The sequence below is a fragment of the Triturus cristatus genome, chromosome 3_2 (assembly GCF_964204655.1).
Source record: "Triturus cristatus chromosome 3_2, aTriCri1.1, whole genome shotgun sequence".
In the NCBI taxonomy this organism is placed as follows: Eukaryota; Metazoa; Chordata; class Amphibia; order Caudata; family Salamandridae; genus Triturus; species Triturus cristatus.
In genome coordinates this window covers 6,561,808-6,584,216 of record NC_140584.1, presented here as the reverse complement: position 1 = coordinate 6,584,216, position 22,409 = coordinate 6,561,808, and the positions used below count along the sequence as shown (strand labels likewise).

At 44.3% G+C, this 22,409-nt stretch overlaps 1 protein-coding gene across 1 annotated transcript in view; it reads left to right on the top strand.

Annotated features, from left to right (window-relative positions):
• KIRREL3 (kirre like nephrin family adhesion molecule 3) overlaps nucleotides 1-22,409 on the top strand; it is a 4,147,526-nt gene that overhangs the window by 2,985,493 nt on the left and 1,139,624 nt on the right. Inside the window, exon 11 of the mRNA XM_085647174.1 lies at nucleotides 17,400-17,500. Coding sequence (XP_085503300.1) covers nucleotides 17,400-17,500 — 101 coding nt within the window. The remainder of the gene's footprint in view (nucleotides 1-17,399; nucleotides 17,501-22,409) is intronic.

Here is a 22,409-nt window from a genome sequence, read left to right as displayed (position 1 = left end):
TTTGGGAATATTCATGAACTTCAGATAGGAATGTGGGAATAGAAATGGCAGGGTTGGACATGAAGAGTAGGATATCATCCGCATAAGCAGCAAGTTTGATGTTGGTCTGTGAGAATTGGAAACCATGCAAATGAGGATTTTGGCGAAGTTTTGAAAGGAAGGGTTCTAAGGCCAGGTTAAAAAGGAAAGGGGAGAGGGGGCAACCCTGACGGACACCTCTACCTAAGCTGAAAAAAGATGACACTAAACCATTAGCGCAAACCGCCGCTCTGGGACTGGAATACAGAAAAGAAACAAAAGAGATAAAATTAGGACCAAACCCAAACCATCTGAGAGCGGAAAAAAGGAAAGTCCACTCTACCCTATCAAACGCTTTTTCGGCGTCCAAAGCAATTGCCGCTAGCGAGTCCTCGAATCGTGAGGATCTGGACAAGACATTAAACAAAAGCCTCGTATTGTCTGTGATGAAACGGCCCTTAACAAATCCAGATTGTTCCGGACCTAACAAGTCAGGAAGAAAAGGGTCTAACCTTATGGCAAGAGACTTAGCATACAACTTGTAATCAATATTGACCAAGGAAATTGGTCTATAGTTCTTGCAATATTGGGCGTCTTTACCTTCTTTGGGTATAATACATATATGGGCGTCTGAAAAAGTACTAGAGGAAGTACCACTGAGTATAAAAGAGTCAATAAGAGAGTGCTATCTGGGTAATAGTAATTTGGAGAAGTGCAGATAAAATTTGACGGTAAATCCGTCTGGACCTGGAGCCTTGTCTTTTTTGAGTGACTGAAGTGCAGTATGTAGTTCGGAGCTAGAGATGGGCAATTCAAGAATGGATAAGTCAACAGGAAAATTAGAAGGTACCTTAATTGTAGAGAAGAAGGTGGCAAGAGATTGTGCAGTAGGGTGAGTTTCAGAGGAGTATAGCGTGGAGTAAAAACGGGAAAATTCCTCTAAAGTATCGGCATCTGTGTGCTTTAAAACAGAATTAACATCATATATAGACTCAATATTCAATTTGTGTTGCTTAACTTTTAAATAATTGGCTAAAATCTTCCCCGCTCTGTTCTTTCCCCCATAAAATTTTGAACTAGACTTCAGCAAATATAGCGATGCATCATCAGTAGATTGTCTGTTAAATTGCATCTTAGCCTTAATAAGAGTAGTCAAACTTTCCTGCGAATGAGAAGTATAGAAGGAATGTTCCAATTTTTTAATCGTGAGGAGGAGATCGCTTGCGTGCGTGCGAGCAGCTTTACGCTTTCTGGCTACATACTCAATGATGAACCCCCTGGCTGCAGCCTTAAAAGCGTCCCAAATAGCATGCTTAGGCAAAGTGGGTGTATCATTGATGGAAAAAAATTCTTCAGTAAACTCAATAAAAGAAGTGGTACATTTGGGATCGAGCAATAGAGCATTGTTGAAGCGCCAGCGTTTTGGTCCAGTGGGTTTGGGTAAGATATCAATGTTAACCAGAACAGGGGCATGATCAGAAAACAATATTGGACCAATATCGGCACAAGTAAGGGACTGGGAAATATGATGAGAGAGGAAGATGTAATCAATGTGGGACTGTGAATGGTGGGATGGGGAGTAAAAGGTAAACTCTTTAGTAGTAGGATTACATAAACGCCAGGCGTCAATGAGTTTGTGCTGGGAAACTGCTTGAGCAAACAATTTATGAGACTTATTAGGAATGTAAGATGCTTTGGATTGCCGATCTAAAAAGGGATCGAGGGGTAGGTTGCAGTCTCCTGCCATAATAAAATTGTCATCAACGTATTCAGAAATACGAGAAGCCAATGTGGACCAGAAGGCAGGATCACCACCAGTAGGTGCGTAAATGTTGAAAAGGGAGACAGGGATACCATTCGAGGAAAGTTTGACGTATAACCATCTACCTTCAGGGTCTGACTCAAAAGACAAGAGCAAGTGAGATAAGGATTTGCGAATTAAGACAACCACACCATTTCTCTTACCATCACCAGGAGCAGAAAACACATCGCCTACCCAACCCCTCTTAAGCTTAGCAGCTTCAATGTCAGACAAATGGGTTTCTTGCAAGAAGGCAATGTCAACATTTAACTTAGCTAAATGAGAAAGAATTTTTTGCCTCTTAATAGGAGAGTGAAGACCTTTAACGTTCCAAGAAACAATACGCACAGACATTAGGAATTAGTAAAGGAGTGATGTAAAGACAGATTAAACCATTGAAAAACAGCCTCATAGAAAACAGAGAACACGGGAAAAAGAGGGAAAAAGTAAGAGTAGAGGAGAGATGGAATGAACAAATGAGAGAAGAATAAAGGGGAAGCAAGGGATTTCATAGAGTTAGAAAAAAGCCAAGGTGTTGCTGAGAGCGATAGAGAGGTAAAATGAAATTCAGACATGTTAATAAGTAAGGTTAAGTGAAACAGCAAAAAGAAAATGCGCACAAAGACCATTGAGTAGATAGAACACAGAAGAAGAAGATCAGAGGGAAAGAAACGTAAGTATGAGTCATGGGAGAAATGATGTAACAGGGTGATAAAATGTAAAAAGAGAGAGAAGCAAGACCAAGGGAACCAGTAAGCGACAAGAGTAAAGAAGAAGAGAAAAAAGGAAGAAGAGAGTGAGCGCATAGAAAATATTGACACCAATAGACCTGAAAAAATGAAGGGAAAGAACAAAGTAGGGAGAGACAAAATAAGAACATACCTGTGAAGGAAGGGATGAGGGGGTCTTACAAGGGGTAGCTCAACAAGGGTACGATCAGGAATAAGGACAAGGAAGGACTTGCATGGAAGTAGGGGGAGGGAGGTAGGGACAACTGAAGAAGGCAGGACACTCGGGGTCAATGGGACATCCAACCAGAGAAACAGGACGGAACGCACAACAATGATCTGTAAGGGAAGAAAGGTAACAAAGTTAGGCGACGGCGGACGACGAGGGCAGAAAACATGTATTGAATAGAACAAACCAAGGAATCTCAAAGTAAGTAACAAATACTGCAATGGAAACAGGCACTCAACATGAAACCATGTACGTTTAAGACCGATTGAATTAGAGAAAACAACAGACATAAACAGCTAGAGCATCATAATAAAACTTTCAGAGAGAGTCAAGGTGGACGAGAAGAGGAAGGGCCAGATAGCTCCATCTCAGCTTGACCGCAGGAATTCAGGAAGCTCCGAAGTCGCGCAGGCTCTTCATATGTCGTAGTCTTATTATTGTAGGTGACTTTGAATAAGCAAGGATGGAAAAGACCATATCTAGCACCAATGGAGCGAAGATCAGGTCTCATGTCCAAGAAGGCCTTGCGACGATTTGCAGTAGATCTGGCATAATCCTGCGCAAAGAACAAGGTGGAACCTGACCATGTGAGACGAGGAGAGGCTCTGGCCGCAGAGAGAACTTTCAGCAGGTCAGTGTATTCCAAAAAATACATTATTACACCTCTAGGCTTCGCTGGCGTGGAGGAAGAGGAGGAGGCTCGGCCAAGTCTGTGGGCGCGTTGGATATTGAGCGGGATATCCACAGGCAAGTGTAGAAGCTTGGGAAGAAAAGACTTGAAGAAAGCGATAGGATCATTTCCCTCACAGCCTTCCACCAGGCCATAAAGGCGAAGATTGTTGCGTCTGTTTCGATTTTCCAAGTCCTCCACCTGTTTCTGGAGAGAGGAAATCTGCGTGTGCAAGTGGGTGACCTTGGCTGCAGAATCTTGAAGAAAAGAGACATCACGTTCCACCGAGGACACTCTTTCATCCATTGAAGCCCAATTGTCTGTAAGAACCTGCAGCTTAGCGTTTGTTTCCTCCATGAAAGGGCGCAAGGCCCGTATCTCTTCTAGGATTAGCTCAATTGAAATGGTCGAAGAAGATTTAGGAGGCGAAGGCGGGTCCTTTTTTAACCTCTTAGGCGTCATTTTTGCTGAGGCTTGTGAAGAGGTTTCCATATTTGGCGTCGCCTCGTTGGCAGAAGAAGGCTGGGACGCTTCTAAGTGAGCCAGCTCCGTGAAAAGCTTGGAGTTTTTAATGTAGTTGCGCCTTTGAGTCTTGCCAGAACCATCAGCCATCAACGTGCTAGTAAAGTGCAGGGTCGCCCTGCTGGACTGAGGGCAAAAACAAACGATTTGCTGGTTCCAATGAACGTGGAGATTAAAAAGGAGCAGTAAAAAGAGTTGATAAGAAGAAAAAGAAAAAAGAATAACAAAAAGAAAAAAAAACAAGTGCCAGAGGAATTTGAATACCACAGAGCCAGGCGAAGGAGGTGAGTGCTCAAAATGGCTGCCAAAGTTGAGGTAAGCAAAAATATATTTTTAAGCCTGTGAGCAGCCGTGCATATAATAAAAAAAAAAGAAAGAAAAAGTCACCTAGCGATACAGATCCATGCTGTTGGTGGTGTTGGGAATATTACAGGATCCATGTGGCAGCCGGAGGCACAAAGCGCGCTAAAACGCGCTGCTGAAGAGATTCTGGCAGAAATACACAAAATGGCGGTCGCGGCCGATGCAGAGCCGCGACCGGGAACGAAAGCAGGCAACAAAGTCAAAGGAGGTCCGCCGCGGCATGTAAAGAGGGTTCAGGGCATGCCTGACACGTTCCGACGAACAGCGCTGCCTTTCATTGTTCGCCTAAGGAGCGCGAACCGCCGATAAACTCTGGCTCGGACGGAGCCCCTACGCCGGCGCCGCCATCTCTCTCGGGCGCCTAGCCACGCCCCCCTAGAAATGGATATTCATCTAGCATTGAGAGGTCAGTCCGCAAGCAGTGTGTGGGTGTATAGCAGGCAGAGAATTGGGACTCATCAAGCAATTAGCAGACAGGCAGGGAGTGTACAATTAGCAGTCAGTAAATGGAAGCTCCTCGTGCAGTGCAAAGCCTGTAGTGATGGTAAAGGGCATGTTATCTTTCTCCTGGACCTCCTCCTACTTCTCTTGGTCCTCAACCTCCTGATCCTTCTCTTCCTACTGGCCATCATCCTTCTCTACTTCGTGAGTTCTTCTCTTTTTCCTTGTAAAATTAAACACAACACTTGGGATATCCTATAAAGTCTAATATGTGTTTAATGAGTAATACCCAGTGAGCCATCGAAAATATTACAAGGTAATTGATGTTTCAACGACACAGAGCTTCACCTTTGATAATTTGGAGCAATAATGCTAAAACCCATAACATTTTCTGTCATTTTCTCTCAATGCAAGTGAATGGACAGAGAAACCAGTGATAAAACAGAAACTTGTAAATAGCAAACTAATGACAAGGTGCCAGGATATTCTCGTGGGTAGCAGTGTGAGAAGCTACAATTAACACTAACGGGAGCTGACTCTACTGCTTTCTAAAATGTGCGCTTTGTTGTACCAACTTCAGACCAAAGGTACTCTTTACTACCACACTTTAGTAATTGTGCATTGTACGACATGGAGTTACTCAATCATAGTAAATATTAAATACATATAATGTGCAACATCACTAAGGTTTTAGTGGCTCAAGCTATTATTAAAACAACTTTGGAGCAGAATAATAAAACATAACAGCGCATGTTAAGGCACACATGGGCATTAGCATTTTGATCATAAACATATATGTATTAAAGCACATATGGGTGCAAAATCACTTTCTCTGTCTGTCTCCTCCCCACTTCACTTTCCTCCTGGTCTTTCACTTAAACCTGAACCCCCTCTGGGCCCTGGTCTTGTTCCTCCTAGTTCTGATCCTAGTCCTGCTCATCCTATTGATCCTTTTGGTCCATGTTCACAAGTTCTAATCACTCTCCTGCTCCTAATTCTCCTCCACCTTCTCCGGGCCATGCTCGTGGTCTGCATCTTGGTCTTGCTCCTCTTTCCAGTTCTTTTCCTGGTTGCCCTCCTGCTTATGGTCCTAATCCATGGTCTTCTGGTTCTTGTCCTTCTGATCCTGAAATAGCCCGCTGATCATAGTTCTGCTGCTCCTTCTGGTCCTCATCTTTTGGTCCAGATGTTCTGGGTTCTCGTGCCCCCAGTGAACCTCCTGGACAGGGTTCTTCAGGTTCTAGAGCTAATTTGGATCCTCCTTGCACCCTGGTCGTGTTCCTGCTAATTTTACTGCTTCTGGTCTTCTTAATTCCAATCCTCATGCCAGTCTTCCTGATTCTAGTCCCCATGCGCATAATCCCCTTAGTCCCGCTCCTCCTCGCACTGGTCATTGTCCTACTAGTTCTCTTAGTTGTAGTATACCTGGTCCTTCTGATGATTCTTGTTATGCTGTTGATTCTGGTGCTCCTGCTGGTGGTCCTCCTCCTTCCCTCTCCTGCTCTTCCCCCAAGTTAATCCGAAAATACCTCCTAAGATTTTCACTCTGATTTTTTATTTCTTTGAAATGGTTCTTAGATTTTGAAGGTTTTGGTGGGAAACCATGGAGGATAGTATGGACTGTTTTCAATGCCTCCTTTGTCTTTTATGGGTTCTGCCCAGCATCTGAACCCACCCACTGAAATCAGTAGGATAAATACATCTGTTGCAATACTCTGTGTTTATCCAGTAAATTTCACTGTATAGCAGTAGCACTTGATGAACCCAATAATTTCCATCCTATTGATTTATTACCTTATTTGGAGAAACATATGGAAAAACGGGTCTTTACACATATACACTATTTTGTGGAGACTAACAACTTTCTCTACCCCCATTCAGGCCAGCTACAAACAAAGGCTTAGTTCACAGTTAGTGGTGTCTTCAGTACTTGACAATCTCTAAAGACTGGTGGATGTTGGTGGTGTCAGGGAATTAGTCCAGTTAGACTTCTCAGCAGCCTTCAGTACCACTGACCTCACCCTACTTCTTAATAGACTGCAGGCAAGGGGCAAGAAAGATCTGGATCATTGATGTGTTTACCCTTTTGTATAATGAGCGCTGCCAATTAATTTTTCTTTCTCCATTTAAATTGGAAGGAAAACAATTACATGTGGTATACCCAGTGATCAATGCTCTCCCTCTTCCTGTTTACTGTGTATAGAAAATGACCATGTTTTGTGTTGTGTATCCTCAGACGTGAAGTACCTGTGCACCCCCCTTTTACATGGTTAAATTGGAACACTCCAAATTGGAATATTTAACTTGCCTGTAAGTCTCCAGTATATGGTACAAAGTGTATCAAGAACATGGAATTTAAATGCCACTAGTAGACTGCAGCATCTGTTGTGCCATCTACTACAGTGGCAGTGCCATCCTTGCTTCAGACCTGCCATTGTAGTCTGACTGAAGCAGTTTAAAAACTGCAATTCGACCTGTCAAAATAAACCCAGTTGACCGGGGTAAACCTTCCTTTTATTACTAAGTCTTCCAATCTAACCCTTGTAGCCCACAAGGTATAGTACATGGTATTTAAAAGTAGGACATCTAGAAGGTTAACGTTAATATAGCCTTACAGTGACTGGCAACCAAAAGCTATTTTCACTGTAGAAAGGCTGTCTGTCCCATAGAGAAACTCCAGAAAGCAATATTAATTCTGATATTTGAGGGTAGGGAACGGCTAGAAATATAATTCAATAACCCTTTATAATTTATTAAAACCCCAATTTGGTGATGAAGTTAGATTTTTGATAAATATTAAGGAAAAGTAACTTTTAGAAAAGTAAATTTTGAATGCCAAAAGCCTCTGGAAGCTAATTTGCATTAGCCTCCACCTGCAGCCCTCTGAGTTTTCAATCCGAGAATGAGACATGAACACTGCTTCCAGTGCAGAGACAAAGAACTGGGAGCAGGGAGGTGTATGTGCTCCTCTGGCTGGATGACCATTTGGGTTGTGCAAGGAATTTAATTTACTTAAAGGTGGCCCTTGCCTATCATAGGCAGAGGGCACCTTTACAGGCCCCTTCTTTTGTACTCCTGTCAAGCAGGCACCAATCCCAGTGGGTGGGAGGGGAGCGACCCAGAACTGATTTAAGTGACATCAGAGGAGTAGCCGCTGATTACCGTGGCCACTCCTCTGGGTGGACACAAAGGCTCAACACAAGGGTAAATGGGTTTTTCCACCTTAGATTTAGGCAGAGAGGGGGACTTTGGGACTGTTTGCAGGAGGGCAGACAGGAACTGCTGCAAAAGTGGCTAGGATTACCGCTGGGAACTTTTACCCCATTGGTTAGGGAGGGGTAAAAAGTCATTCCTACCCATAAGCTAGGGCCAGCCATAATTGTGGCATCAATTGGCACCCTCTTCAGAACCCTTTCTGGACCTGAGGAAGAACAGACAGAAGACTGGACCTGCTGTCTGTGACCTCAGAAGAGCCCTGGAGACCTGGACCTGCTCCATCTTGTACACAGGGCCAATATGTAGCCTCCAAGGGTCAAAAGACCGACCTTTTTGTCAAGCTAGATGCATGCAACAAGCCACAGGAGGCCTTTCCTGCAACTGCACACCTGACCAACTGGACCTTCCATTGACCCGGCTGGATTAGAATAAACCCGCCAAGCCGATCTTACTGAGGTGTGTTGACAATGGGCTGAAGATTCAGAATTCTCTCACTCGGAGCTTCGCCTCAGCAGCAAATCTAATCCACTGGGACCTCGTGGAGAAGGTATCTGGCCTCGTGCAGCCCTCTTCGGCTACAGCATGCAGCCTTGACCCGATGAAGGATTCCGAGCTCCGAAAAAGTGTCTAAGTGCAAACTTAGATATCATGACCAGACAACAGCGCTTCCAAGGTCTATTAAACCTGGTGGAGCCCACCTCAACTATAACCTGCTGCCTTGCCCCAATGAAGATTTTGGACTTCCATTTTGGAGACTAAGTCCCAAGGTAAAACCTATGATAGCATCAAACCTGGGGGCATATTTACTTGGAAACTGTTTGTTGGACTTGGCCCTTTTTGGCAGGTTCACCCCTGAACTTTTTGCCTGGTGGTAGTGGTTTTAGGCCTCTGGGCACTTTAGCACTGTGGCCCAGTGTAAAGTGCGTGAGCTCTCTGAGTGCGTGTGGTGATATTGGCCTGCCCTCCCATAGGAATGCATGGAGGAAATGTGTGTCCATGGTAATTCTTGGTATGAGGGGAGTGCAGGATCGAGTTTAGTATGTGTGGAATCGTGAGAATAAATGCTGCGCAATGGTATGCCCAGATCCGTTATGACTATATGAGAAATACCATTTTTAGAAGTTGGCATTTCTGTGTGCTGTGTGTCTGCCTGCCTGATATGAATTGTAAGTCTGGCTTGTGATTGAGAGGAGCGGAGAGGGCTGGGGAATTACAGGAGCCAGGATGCGTCTGCCCGGTGGTGAATAGGGAGATCTGCATGTAGATGAGAGGGAGGAGTTGCACCTGGGACCTGAATAGGGCCGTGCCTTCCCTCCACAATGCTGGCTTCACCTCCTTTGGTGCGTCTGATGTCCCTGGCCTGTCCTGTGAAAGGGAGAGAGGAGCTGAGCAAAATAAAGTGCTCAACAGCTGCCCTGAACCAGTTGTATCTGGTTCCCCCATGCCCTACACTTTGAGACAAAGGAAAATACTTTATAAAAGAAGGGGCTGTGACCCCATGAATTTGTGCACTCTTGGTGTGCTTTTTCTGCGGGGGCCTGCTGCTGCTGGGGCCCAGGGGGGGTTGCCATAAGGGCTTGCCTCCCTGGGCCCTGCCTTGCCCCTGGATGGCTCAAGGACTCTTTGGGACCTTTTTCTTTAATCTTCAAAGGACTTGGCGCTTTGGCCTCTAGCGCCCTGTGAGCGCTTTATTTTTTATCTCTAAGAAGGCGCTCTGGTTATCCTGAGGAGCGCTTCAATTTCTGATTGGCAGCGCGACGCTACGATCGAGCTCGAGGGAATCCCGACGTACCTTTTTCGGCGGGTGCCCACCCCGCTTATTTCTTTATTTGCCATGCGGGTGCCCTCCCCGCTTTATCCTTATTTAAACTGGCGGGTGCCCACCCCGCAGTTTTGTGCTTTGGAGGGAGTCTACCCCTCGTATCCCCGCCGTAGCCCAAGCCGCTAAAGAGTTCTCTTCCGGGCCGCTGCCCAGCATGATCCGGAAGGCAGGCGAGGAGATGTCCTGGTGGGCGGGGCTTCCGAGACGGAAGGGAAGCCCCTCAAGTGAAGACTTCGGTGCGGGAGGAGGATGGGAACCTACCCCGCCTCCCCGAGTGTCCATGCGGAGTCCCGGGTCCCAGGAGGGGGCCCGGGTGAAGGGAGAAGTGGCGGCCGATGCTGCTGTTGCCAGCGTGGGGCTCCCATGAGTAAGGGAAGCCCCGCGTGTGAGGAGAGTCCTGCCGCATTTGAAGAGCGGGGCCCGGGCGAAGAAGAAGCTGGATCTGAGTCCTGCCCCCAGAGCCGGTGAGTGAGGGCTCGAAGGGGCGGGGTGGTGCTGGTCGAGGCACAGTGCCATTTCCCCATTTTGAGCGGCCCCGTCTTGCAGCAGGTCGCTCCAACGATAAGGGGGCATGTTTTTGTTTATAGAGCCTAGGTGGCTCCACCGGTTAGGGCATGTTTGTTTTGAGCGCTACTGCGCTCCAACGTGGGCCATCTTTATTTAAAGCGCCCCAGTGGGGTCCCGAGGGCACAGAGGTGCCAGGGCCCCCTCCTTCCTGATTCCCAGCTACGCCGCACCAGCGCGGGTAGCTGCAACGATGTTGCCTAATTATTTTCAGAGCCCCGTTTGGCTCCAACGTTTGCATTATTTATTTACCGAGCCCCGGGTGGCTCCAACGCTTTGCATTAGTTACTTTCCAAGCCCCGTGTGACTCCAACGTTTGAATATATGTTTTCAGAGCCCCGTGTGGCTCCAACAGAGGGGGGCACATTTGTTTTAAGGGCCATGGAGAGCCCATGCCTCATTTTATTATTCCCAGCTGCCCAGCAAGTAGTGGGCAGCTGCACCGTTTAGGCGCACAGTTCTTTGGGGGCATGTCTTGTGAAGTTAGGAGCGAGATGCACTCCTTTGCCCCATACTTTCCCAGCTACCCAGCAAGTAGTGGGCAGCTGCTACGTTTAGGTTTGTGTAGTGGCTCACCCTTGACTCTTGCTGCACAGGCAGCGCGCCCTAACTTTTGAACAGAGGGCATTTGAGCCCCTTTGGAGATGGCCAGTTGGCCAGGGGGATTGGTAGATTGGTAGGGCACCAGGCTAATGTGATGTGGTGCTAGGAAAGGTGATGTATGTAGTATGATTACGCACCCTGTGTTATACCTCTGAATGTGGTTTATGATTATGAGGTTGTTTTTGCATATCATGGTTTATGCTAGGGAGATTATGTTTCACTGTGTGATTTACGCCCCTAAGGTGAGTTATACTTAGGAGATTAGGGTCTAATGTGTTTAGACTTGTGAGATGATTGCATAATGTGTTTATGCTGGTGAGGTTGGCGCAGAATGTAATTCTCGCCTGATATGATACGTATCTGCAGGGTGTTGGGTACTCGCAGCCACCTAGTGGCGTTGCGCATCCTAAGATCTAATGCACGAGCGGTTTTGCCAAATTCCTGAGTTGGGCATGGAAGATTAGATCGAGAACCCTGAAAGCTAATCTCTAAGTATTGTTGCTGCTATGAGCTACTTGCACCTTGTGAATTGCATTTTTTATATATTTTTATCATTTAAATACTATTTTTAATGTTATTGCCAATTATTCCATCATAAGGATCTTTTGATGAATTATGTTATTTAGTCACTTAGGGTACATTTATTACTTGATAAAATGCTTTGTACCTTGTATAATGTAGTTTTTTAACTTGTGTTTCACAGCTTTTAAGATATGTTTTTATCGAAATAAAGCTAATATGACTGACTTAAAAATGTATAAAGCGAAATGTGTTTCAACTGCAATGTATGGAGCTGGGGACTGGGGTTTTGCTGACACACACCCGATTCAACTAGTGGAGAATACATTCTTTTTTTTGTTTTTTTTAAAAATATTTTTATTTGCATTTTCGTTTTTTTCTTTATCACCAAAGAAGAACAACCAAACAGACAGATCAGCACTGGTCAGCACACCCACTTCACTTCTCGGCCGGCCCCCCCTCCCCCAAGGAGCCCATTCAATAGTTGTTCCGCTGTATGCACCATCATCCTTATTGTTCACATCCGCCCCCGCTCCTGGGCTACTCATACTGTCCGTGAACTGTGCAGGACTCCCCTCCCAGCCACCCGTCTATAGACCCCCCTCCATGCCATGATGTTTCCTCCACCGGGACCACACCCTGCGGAATTTTTTGGGACAGCCCCGCGTCTTGTATGTAACCCTTTCTGCCGCCATGTAGAGGTCTAGACCCCTCCTCCATTCCTCCAATCGGGGTGACGTGGGCGCTCCCCAGTATTTCGCCACGTCCCTCTTTGCGACCACCAGGGCCAGAACCAGGAAGATCAGCAGGGGGCGAGTGAGGTCTACATCGTTCGTCATGCCCAGTAACACCAACTTGGGATCCTCCGGTATTGGAACCGCTAGCACTTTACCCAGTTCCCCTAAAATCCCTCGCCAGTATCTCTTAATCTGTGGGCACATCCAGAGTATGTGATAAAAGTCCCCCCCTTCCCTTCCACATCTCAGACAAGTCGTGTCCCCTATCCTCCCCATTTTGTACAATCTTAATCTATCAAAATAGGTCAGATGCAGGATATTAAATTGTATCAGCCGCAGCCGGGACTTGATCGCCACTTCTCGTGGATGCATGAGAACTGTGTTCCAATCCACATCGTCCATCTCCCCCACTTCCGCCTCCCATGTCCCTCTGAGCGCCCCCAGAGTGTCAGGCATGTTATTCATGAGGGTCCGATACGTTAGGGACACCGCTCAGAGAATACATTCTTAAGATTTATATTTTGTCAGTATCCGCTAGTACCTCCACATATGTTTGTCATGCCGAGTTGGGCCCCCATACATATCCGACCTCATAAAACTGGAACCTATCCTCCTCTGGCATAGGATCTGGTCAAAAGATGAGACCAAGTTAAACAAGGAGATTTTACAGGACAGCTTGAGTTTGGAAGGGGCCCAAAAAATCCCATGGGTCAAAGTTGTGAAAGATTTTATGAAAGATTTAGGGCATCTGGAATATTTCACTAATCCGAGCTCTATCCAGCTGATTACCAGAAAAAAATTAAGAAAGGAGGGCCTTCAACTATTGGATAAGTTAAGACTATCTGGAGAAATTATGAAGCCAAGTGTCCAGCAGCATCCGATGGTTCTTACTACTTTTAGCCTGCAGCCATATCTAGTATTTGTCCCTGGTGGTTTTGATAGGTTGTTATTAATCAGATTCAGATTGGGGATTATACACAGATTTGTTTCTTTCCCAAAAATGAATGACTGGGCACGTGAATTACAATTATGTCCTTGTGATAATCAGTCGGTTCAATCTTCATGTCATTTAGCTTTATTCTGCAAATTTGATACTGAGTTAAGAAAGGTGTGGATAGTTCCACTTTTAAAAGTTTGTGGGCTGAGGCAATGGGGTCCGGTATTCATTAAGCTCCAGTTTTTAGAAAATGAGCATGTAGCCTGGAGGATGTCCATGTTCTTGAAAAAAGTGCTTTGTCAAAGGAAGACTATTGTGATATAGGGGGCGAGATTTTTAAAATGCACTGTCTTTTTAACATGTTTAGTTTTTAACAACTCAGATTATACATCACATTTTATGATGTTTTTAATTGGTTACTGTATTCTTATTTGTGTGTAAATTCATGTGCATAACGTTTGCATACTTTTTTGTGCTTTTATGATTGTTAAAAAAAATGCAATCGAAATAAAGCTTTCTTGACTGACTGACTGATATGATACGTTACATGATATGATTTATGTTACAGGATGATGCTGAGTATAGTGGGCCAGTAATTACTGGTTGTGTTCTACGTTTATTATCTATACTAAGTGATGATTCTGACAGTGGCCCACGTGGCCCTGTCATGTGTATATAATCCCCTGTAAATATTGCCCAGTGCCAGTTGGCACAGTGTATATTGTGTGATTACCATCTAATGTGTTTTATGATAATACAAAGGCTATTTTTGATATAACCTTGTGGGGAGTTCCTTTTGTGGTGTGCCTAGTATGTCGTTACTGTGTGTGTTTTGCAAATGCTTTACACATCGCCACCGGGATAAGCCTGACTGCTCGTGCCAAGCTACCAAGGGGGTGAGCAGGGGTTATCTTTGGTGTGTAACTCCCTTGCCCTGACTAGAGTGGTGGTCTCTGCCTGGCTTTGGCGCAAGCCTTAGCCAACCAGAGATCCCATTTCTAACACTGTTGGAGTGCGGCGTTAAGCCAAGAAGGCGAACGCCGCTCTCCGAAAGTATGCAAACGCTGGGATGCACCGTATTCACAAGAATATGGTGCAACCCTGCCTTTCCCTTAATGCTGGCGTTAAATGTAGCTGCTTAGCGTCAATGCAGGCACTCTTGCACCATGGTGCGATGCAGGGAAAGGATATTTATGTGCAGGAAGGTTTCCCTTACTGCACATAAATAATCAGTAATGGTGTTTTGTAACTTCTAGATGTGCTGCAGAAATGCAGCACACAAAGAAGTTTCAACTCGTCATTTTTTTAATGATTATTTAAGCGTAGGAAGGGACGCGTTCCTGCACATAAACAATCAATGACAGTTTGCTGTTTCTATATGTGCTGCACAATGAAGCACACATAGAAACAGCAAAAATGAGGCAAAATAAAGCATTTCTCCTAGTTTCGCCATGTTAAGACCAGCTTTTCTCTGGTCTTAATTTTGGCGCTGCCCCATATGTACGCCACCCTTGTAAATATGGGGCTCCGTCAAAATCGATGGGTGTTGAGGCAGAACGCCCAGCGCAACACCCATTGCTCACACCTTTCACGCCAAGCGTGGCATGAAGGGGACTTATTCACAAGGCGGCATTCTTGTGGCGATAGGGGCTTGTAAATATGCCCCCCGGTACCTTATCTTTATCTGGCCCATTCTCCATGATCAGCTTCAAATTGCGCCGAGGTCCTAGTCTACTGCAACCAGTTGACCGAGTTTGGCACTTAATGCTTTTTGGTGCTATTTTTCTTTACAACTTTAAAAATATCTCTGGTTTCCTTGCTTGAGTTTTTGTCTTAGGGCAGCGCAGCAGGTCTTGCTGCTGCACTGCCCTCTGGCAAAAGAAAAGGACAGGAACGCGCTGTATCTATTAGATACGACGCACTCTTGTCCTTTTTTCCTGCACCAGCGCACAAAGGGCTGCCTTGCGCCAACACAGGCTCCTTTGCACCATGGTGCAAGGGTGCCTGTGTTGCGGGGAGGATTATTTTTGTGCGGTAAGGGAACCTTTCTGCACAAAAACAATCACAAGAGTCTTTTTCCTCTTTCTATGTGTACTGCAGAATGCAGCACACATCAAAAGAGAAAATCGAGGAGAAAGAAAGACATTTCTCCTTGTGTTGCCTCCCTTAGGAGTAGTATGTTTTTAGGCGCTGCCTTTAGACTTATGATTTCTCGTAAATCTGGGGCAGTGTCAAAAAGCCATGGATGTTGCTAGGAACTCCCCTTTCACACAGTTTTCTGTGTGAAAGGGGTGCATATTTATAAGGCCATGAAAAGCCACATAACGTGGCTTTACGTGGCCTTGTAAATATGCCAGTAGCACATTGCGCCACGGAAATATAAAAAAGTGACGTTTCTGTGGTGCAAATGTGCCGGTAGGGCCTCATAAATGAGGTCCCAAGAGACTTAGATCTCCAGTGTGGAAAGCTCTTGCTTATGGCAATAAACCGTTTGAGGAAAAATCTTCATATTACTGTGATATTGGCTCTAAGATAGGCTCACTTTCCTTACGGGAACTCCATCTACTTAGGCCTTCTAGATAAACTCTCACTGTACCTTAAGCTGGTGCAGATCACCACTGCATGAGTTGTAACTCAGTCCAGGTGACGAGTTACCTCACTTCCATCTTGAAGCACCTTCTTTGACTGCCCATCAGGAAAAGATGGGTATTTAAAATGCTCGTAATCATCCATAGAAAAATTCCCCATCCATCAACTATGTTCTTTTTAAGTTTAAAAAGGATTACATTTTTAATAGAAGAATACCATGTAATATATACAAGATAAAATCCATATATAGAATTTCATAAATCATTAGCTGAAAGATACAAGTAATAAGAAAAAAGAAAAGGACAATCATATATATTTGATCTACCTCTAACCACTGTATAATAATAATTAAATAGCAGAGAGTAATAAGAAACAAAAAGTCAAATATGAAGTACAATAAATTCAATACAGAAAAGTAATTCATGGGGGTTTAGGCACTTCTTCAATACAGGGAGTATGCAAACCTATTTTACTTGCAGATAAATCTAAAAAATTAGTGATGTGTAACCATAAGAGATCTTGTTTGATAGCGAGAGACACTGGAGTAACAAATGCTCTATCGAGTCTGTGATTGTAACAGACACCATACCACCAGGCCTGGAAGGACAGCTTAGTACAATTCTTCCATGCCTTGGTAATTTGTTGAAAAGCAACTGCAAGAGGTAAATAGATTATGTGTAGACTAGGTGAGCGAAAAGCCCAATCATCAGAGACACTGCCAAGGAATATATTAATATAGTGAAAAGGGATTTGTGCATGAAAGATGTTATTGATTAGTGGCCAAACCTGCAACCAAAAGTTATAGGTATGTCAACGTTCAAATAGTATATGTTTCAAATCTGCTGAATTAGCATTGCATCACCAACAGGAAGAGGAAAGAGTAGATTTTACTTTTTGTAAGAAAAAAGGAATTTACAAAACCCTATTATAAATAAAAACACAATGATTGAGAAGTATTAGCTGCTCTGGAGGTTTTCCTCATTTTAGTATCCACTACATTCTTGACAACGAAATTCCAGATACACACCACTGAATGATCATCACGCTTATCTGGTGAATTTTTGATGGCTTGTCGATCGACTAAAACAATTTAATTTGTGGATAGGTCCTTCGCGGTTGCCTCAGATAAGGAATAGAACAGGCAACTTATGTGAATTATATGCACTTTCATGTTTACTTACTTTCCTTGAACCTGAATCTTTCAATCTCTCTTTTATTTAGTCTTGTTCTGTTGCACTAAGAAATATAGCATAATCTGATGGTTTTAATTTTTTCATAATTTCTAACTCATTAAGTTCAGTGGCAAGTCTATTGTATGATAAAAGTACTGTCACCAAACTTTGTAAAGCGCCTAGACAAATCAGTCTATATGTGATATCTCAGTACAGGTATATTCTATGGTGTTGACTGTTATAATTGATTTGTGTGTGAACTTTTTTTTTTTTTTAAATAAAGGCTCTCATACTACATTCAGAAAAGTCCAAATGATGGTAGTTTCGTGTGGTAAGACAAATGCAATGTCATCAGCAGTATCCTAACAGTAACAGTCAGTCTGGTGCACACTACGGAATCTAAAAATGAAGAAGGAGGCCAAAAGGAAGTGTGTTTTCTAAAACATTTCTGTTTCTCATCTCTTTAAGGGCCTCCTATCATCTCCAGTACTCAGACCCAGCATGCCTTGCACGGAGAAAAGGGCCAGATCAAGTGCTTCATTCGCAGCACTCCTCCCCCAGACCGAATAGTACGTACTAAGAACTGCGCAGAAAACCAACTGTGGTATGGCGAATGTATCTTGTGTCAAATTCTCGAGACTTTAGTGAACGGTGAATTTTCATATTTAGCCCCTGGTCCAAAAGAAACTTCAACCTTTGCAAACTGTCCCTTCTTTTTCTGTTTGTTATTTACTATTTTATATGTTATTTTTATAATGTAGTCACGTTAGATACCAATGCTTAATTTGAGATCAAAATCAGTCATGGCACAAATGTTGAAACCAGTCCCACGCTCCTGGAAGCTGCAACTAGAATGGGGCCACTGGGCTTTCGTTGTTGGATCATGGCAGCCCATCCAGATCTGAAAGCAGCCCCTACCCTGCAGCCTACCTGGAAAATGCCAAAGTTGCCGAATGACCACACTGGGCCTCTTTGTTACTTGTATAGTACAATCAGACATCTGTGGGGTTTCTAGGCATTCAGTCAATTGTAGTCAATGGAACACAAAGGCAGAATATAAGCAGGTGATAGGAGTTCTATCTTGATGTAGAGTTTTTAGTAAAACAGGAAGCTTGGTGCTCTAACTGACATGCGTTGTGTATATTATATTGAGAGCGAATACGGTGCTGCCAGATCGGGGGAAATACCCTTTAACCCCCATGAGTGTGTGAGTCGTAAAACCCACACCAGAAATGAGAACAAAGTCCTGGGCACACGTTATGAGGATGCAACACTGATGGTAATGTCTCGTATTATACCAGTTCAATTCTAGTGGTCCACAACAGAGTGTTTGTCCAAAAGTATTTATTTAAAGCAACAACAAAGAAACGACCAGCCGACACGTGTTTCGTCACACGAGGGAAGTTTCCCGTGACTCTTCAGGGCTGTATGGCGCTGTTGATCGATTGGTGCGGTCACGAGGCTGGGTGGGCATCAGACACGGCCTTCAGATTTAAAAAATCGTTGCGGTTCACGTCGGAATAAGTGAACTCGGTCCAGTCTCCAGTGTGTGAGGCAAGGAAGCAACGTGTGCCCTTGAATGAATTGGCAGCTTCTCAAAAGCAAAGGAAGATGAGGCGAAGGAGCGGGTGTGCCGTTTTGCGTGAGTGAAAGCCGGATTGGACAAAGTGAAGATGTCCAGTGTCTGGAAAAGGAAAGGGCGGGTTCGCCAGCCAACTCGATTAACGCGTCGTAGGACCGTCAGACACTAGGTTCCAAAATATTACGGATGCGGCAAACGTTGCTTCCTTGCCTCACACACTGGAGGCTGAACCGAGTTCATTATTCCGACTTGAACCGCACCGATTTTTTGATTCTGTAGGCCGTGTCTGATGCCCACCCGGCCTCTTGACCGCACCAATCGATCAACAGCGCCATACAGCCCTGAAGAGTCACAGGAAACTTCCCTCATGTGACGAAACACGTGTCGACTGGTCGTTTCTTTGTTGTTGCTTTAAATAAATACTTTTGGACAAACACTCTGTTGTGGACCACTAGAATTTAACTGGTATAATACGAGACATTACCATCAGTGTTGCATCCTCATAACGTGTGCCCAGGACTTTGTTCTCAGGTGATAGGAGTTATTTAGGGTATGAAACAAATCATGTTTTTAGCACTTTTTGGAAGGTACTGTGGTTGGTATTAGATAAAAAGGAAGAGTATTATAGAACAAGCATTTGCAATGTAATAGGTCTCGCATTCGGGAGAGTTGGAGCTATTGGTATTATAAATGATAATGTATTTTATCTATGTGTTTGCCTTTGGGATCTTAAGGGTTTAGCCATGCAGCACATTATCCATAACTTCTGCACACACCCACAGATCGGGAGAAGCACTGCAGACAAAGAATTGCTTAACATACTGGAGTTTTTGTTGTCCTTGCAATGCTGGCAACTTGTTCCTGTCTGCTCTAATGCTAGTTTGTTATAGCTTTTCTGGGGGGGTAATTGGGAAGGGGTGGGGATACAAACAATGGGAGGGTAGAGGTTGGGAAATAATACCTTAATTACAACACGAGCAGCAGACTGACAGTAGGGGAGAATCAACAGATGCCGGAGTATGAGGGCAAACTGCACTCATGGCAATTGGGCTCATAAGAAAGTGTGTAGATAGATTATGAAATCTGTATAAAATAATATATAGAGAAGTGTAGAGGCCCGAGATAGAGAATGAAACACTGAGGTAAAAGGTGTGCATAGGGGGGAAGAAATAAATAGGTGAGAAAGACAGACTGAGTTAGCATGAGAGGAGAGCAATAGAACAGAAAGAATGATACCCACAGGAAGGAAATGGGTGACTGAGAAAGAGAATTAAGAGACAAAGAGCAATAAATTGTGTATGTGCTTGAGAGAGAGATAGAGGTGGTGCTGCGCTAGGACTGATTGATGCTGAGGTGGTGCTGTACTGGTATTGTGAAGGTGTGCAGGTGCTGCTGATTGATGCTCAGGTGGTGCTGCTGAAGCGGTGTTGAGTGATGCTGAAGTGGTGCTGCGCTGATGCTGAGGTGGTGCTGCAGTGGTGATAAAGTGGTGCTGTTGCTGAGTAATAGTGAGGTGGTGCTGAGATGGTTTTGCACTGGTGCTCAGGTGGTGCTGTGGAGGTGCTCAGGGGATGCTAGAGTGGTGTTGTACTGGTGCTGAGTGATGCTGAGGTGGTGTTCCCAACCCCTGAAGATGCATACAGGTCATTGATGAAGTTACATTGTAAAGAGCATATAAACGTGTCCCTTTTGATGAGGATGTGCCTCTGAGTCTGAGTGAGGCACATCAACTCAGATGGCCACACCAGCACAGACTTTCTGGGACAAAAACAATATTCTGCCACACACCTTATGCCTCACCTGCAACAAGCACTGACTGTAGTGGATGCCAGATGTGAGCAACGATGTCAACATGCACAGTACACTCAAAGAATCTGAATGCAGATATTAGCTGGTTATTCAGGGGCCATTCTATCCAGCTTAACAAAGGCAGCACTAAGCAATCGTAATATTGCTCGTGTTAAATTTAGAGTCTGAACTCCACAGATTAAACAGGGTGGCGGTTGTGAAAAACTATTGTGGCTGCTATTCAGTATGGCTAAAATTTATTGGTGTAAAGGGGCATGGAGTGAAATGCTCTTAAGCTGAGTGGAGTGACACTACATAGAGTGGCGTTGCGTAGAGTGGCGTTGCGTAGAGTGGCGTAGCGTAGGGAGGCGTTGGGCAGAGTGGCGTTGCTTAGAGTGGCGTTGCTTAGAGTGGCATTGCTTAGAGTGGCATTGCGTAGATTGGCCTGGCATAGAGTGACATGGCATAGAGTGACATGGCATAGAGTGGCGTGGCATAGAGTGGCGTGGCATAGAGTAGTGTGTAGTTGCGTAGAGTGGATTGGTGTGGCGTGGCGTGCAGCGGCGTAGAGCAGCCTTGTGTGGCATGGAGTGGTGTGCAGTTGTGGGGAGTGGCATTGCATAGAGTGGAGTGGCATTGGGTGGAGTGCAGTTGTATGGAGTGCTGTGGAGTGGAGTGCAGCTGCACAGAGTAACATTGCATAAAGCAGAGTGGTATTGTGTAGAGTGGAGTGGCATTGTGTGGCATTGAGTGGAGTGCAGTTGTTTGAAGAAGCATGGTGTAGAGTAGATTGCAGATGCCTTGGGTAGCATTGCATAAAGAAAAGTGCATTGCGTTGATTGGCATTGCATAGAGTGGAGTGGCATGGCGTATAATGGAGTGCAGTTGTGTAGAGTGTCATGGTGTTGTGTAAGATGGAGATGCTTTGCATAGAGCTGAGTGGTGTTGCTAACAGCGTGTGCATTGGGGGCTGTTTCTACATTATACTAATGATAATATTGCACCAAAAACCCTAAGCTGAATGTCCAAGATTCTATGTAATCTCTATGGGATATATGCACTCCACAGTCTGCTGTGCAAATAAATTATTACACATGGAAAAGAATGTCACATGCCGAAGACCACAACATTTTATAGAGGTGAAAAGCTGTGACCAGAAACCATGAAGTGTAAACAAAACTTTGCAGTCCAGATTTTTGTCAACCCCAGCATTCAATAGTGTCAGTGGCCGGCTCCTAAGGAAAACGTTTTGTCCCTGCAATTTTTTAATAAGAAATTAAGGACCAGATAAATCTATAAATCAAAATATTATCAAGTGGCGAAAATTGGATTACATTGTTTAAATGTCACCACTTCATCGTTGGCACAACACACCCTCAACACTCAACAGAACATTTATTAAAATTTGCTTCAAACCGTACTTATTGCACCAATTACTTGCAAACAGTAGTTAGGAAAGTGAAAGAGGCATGCTAATGAAATTAATTAAATATTTAGCAACGCCCGATCTTAACCCATTTGTGAGCAATACTACTGTTAAGTAATCCAACATCAGACACCCGCTGTAGGGTAGAGAAGAAAAGAAACGTTCTGCAGTAAAGGACTGTAAAATACTCTATAAATGCATGTAACTGTAACTGAAAGAACCCAAATACAATTTTATTTAGCATCAAATGCTCACCGCCACCTGAACAGGAGTGTACTTTAGCAAGAGAGCTGGTGTGCCTTGGCTTCTGCACCACTCCTTTATTTTTATATGTATGTTTGATCTTTTTTTACATATTGCATAGGTTTGCAAAAAAAATCCCTTGCCAAAGCCAGGCTTATTAGCTTTTTCCAATGCTTATTATATATTTGATTTAAGTCTTGTTTCAGAGCATTTCTCAAAGGAGTATTTTATATTTGCAATACAAACATTATTCTGTGTTTTTGAAACGTTGACACCATCTGATTATCTGGAATATGAGTGAAGTTTGAATGTGATTCATTGTTAATTTCCTTGGGATAAGGGTCGCAAGGGCATACTAGTGTTAATTGCACTCATATGGCAGGCAGCCACAATGGTACCCTCCATAGTGTAATGCACCCCATGGCATAATTATAGTTGG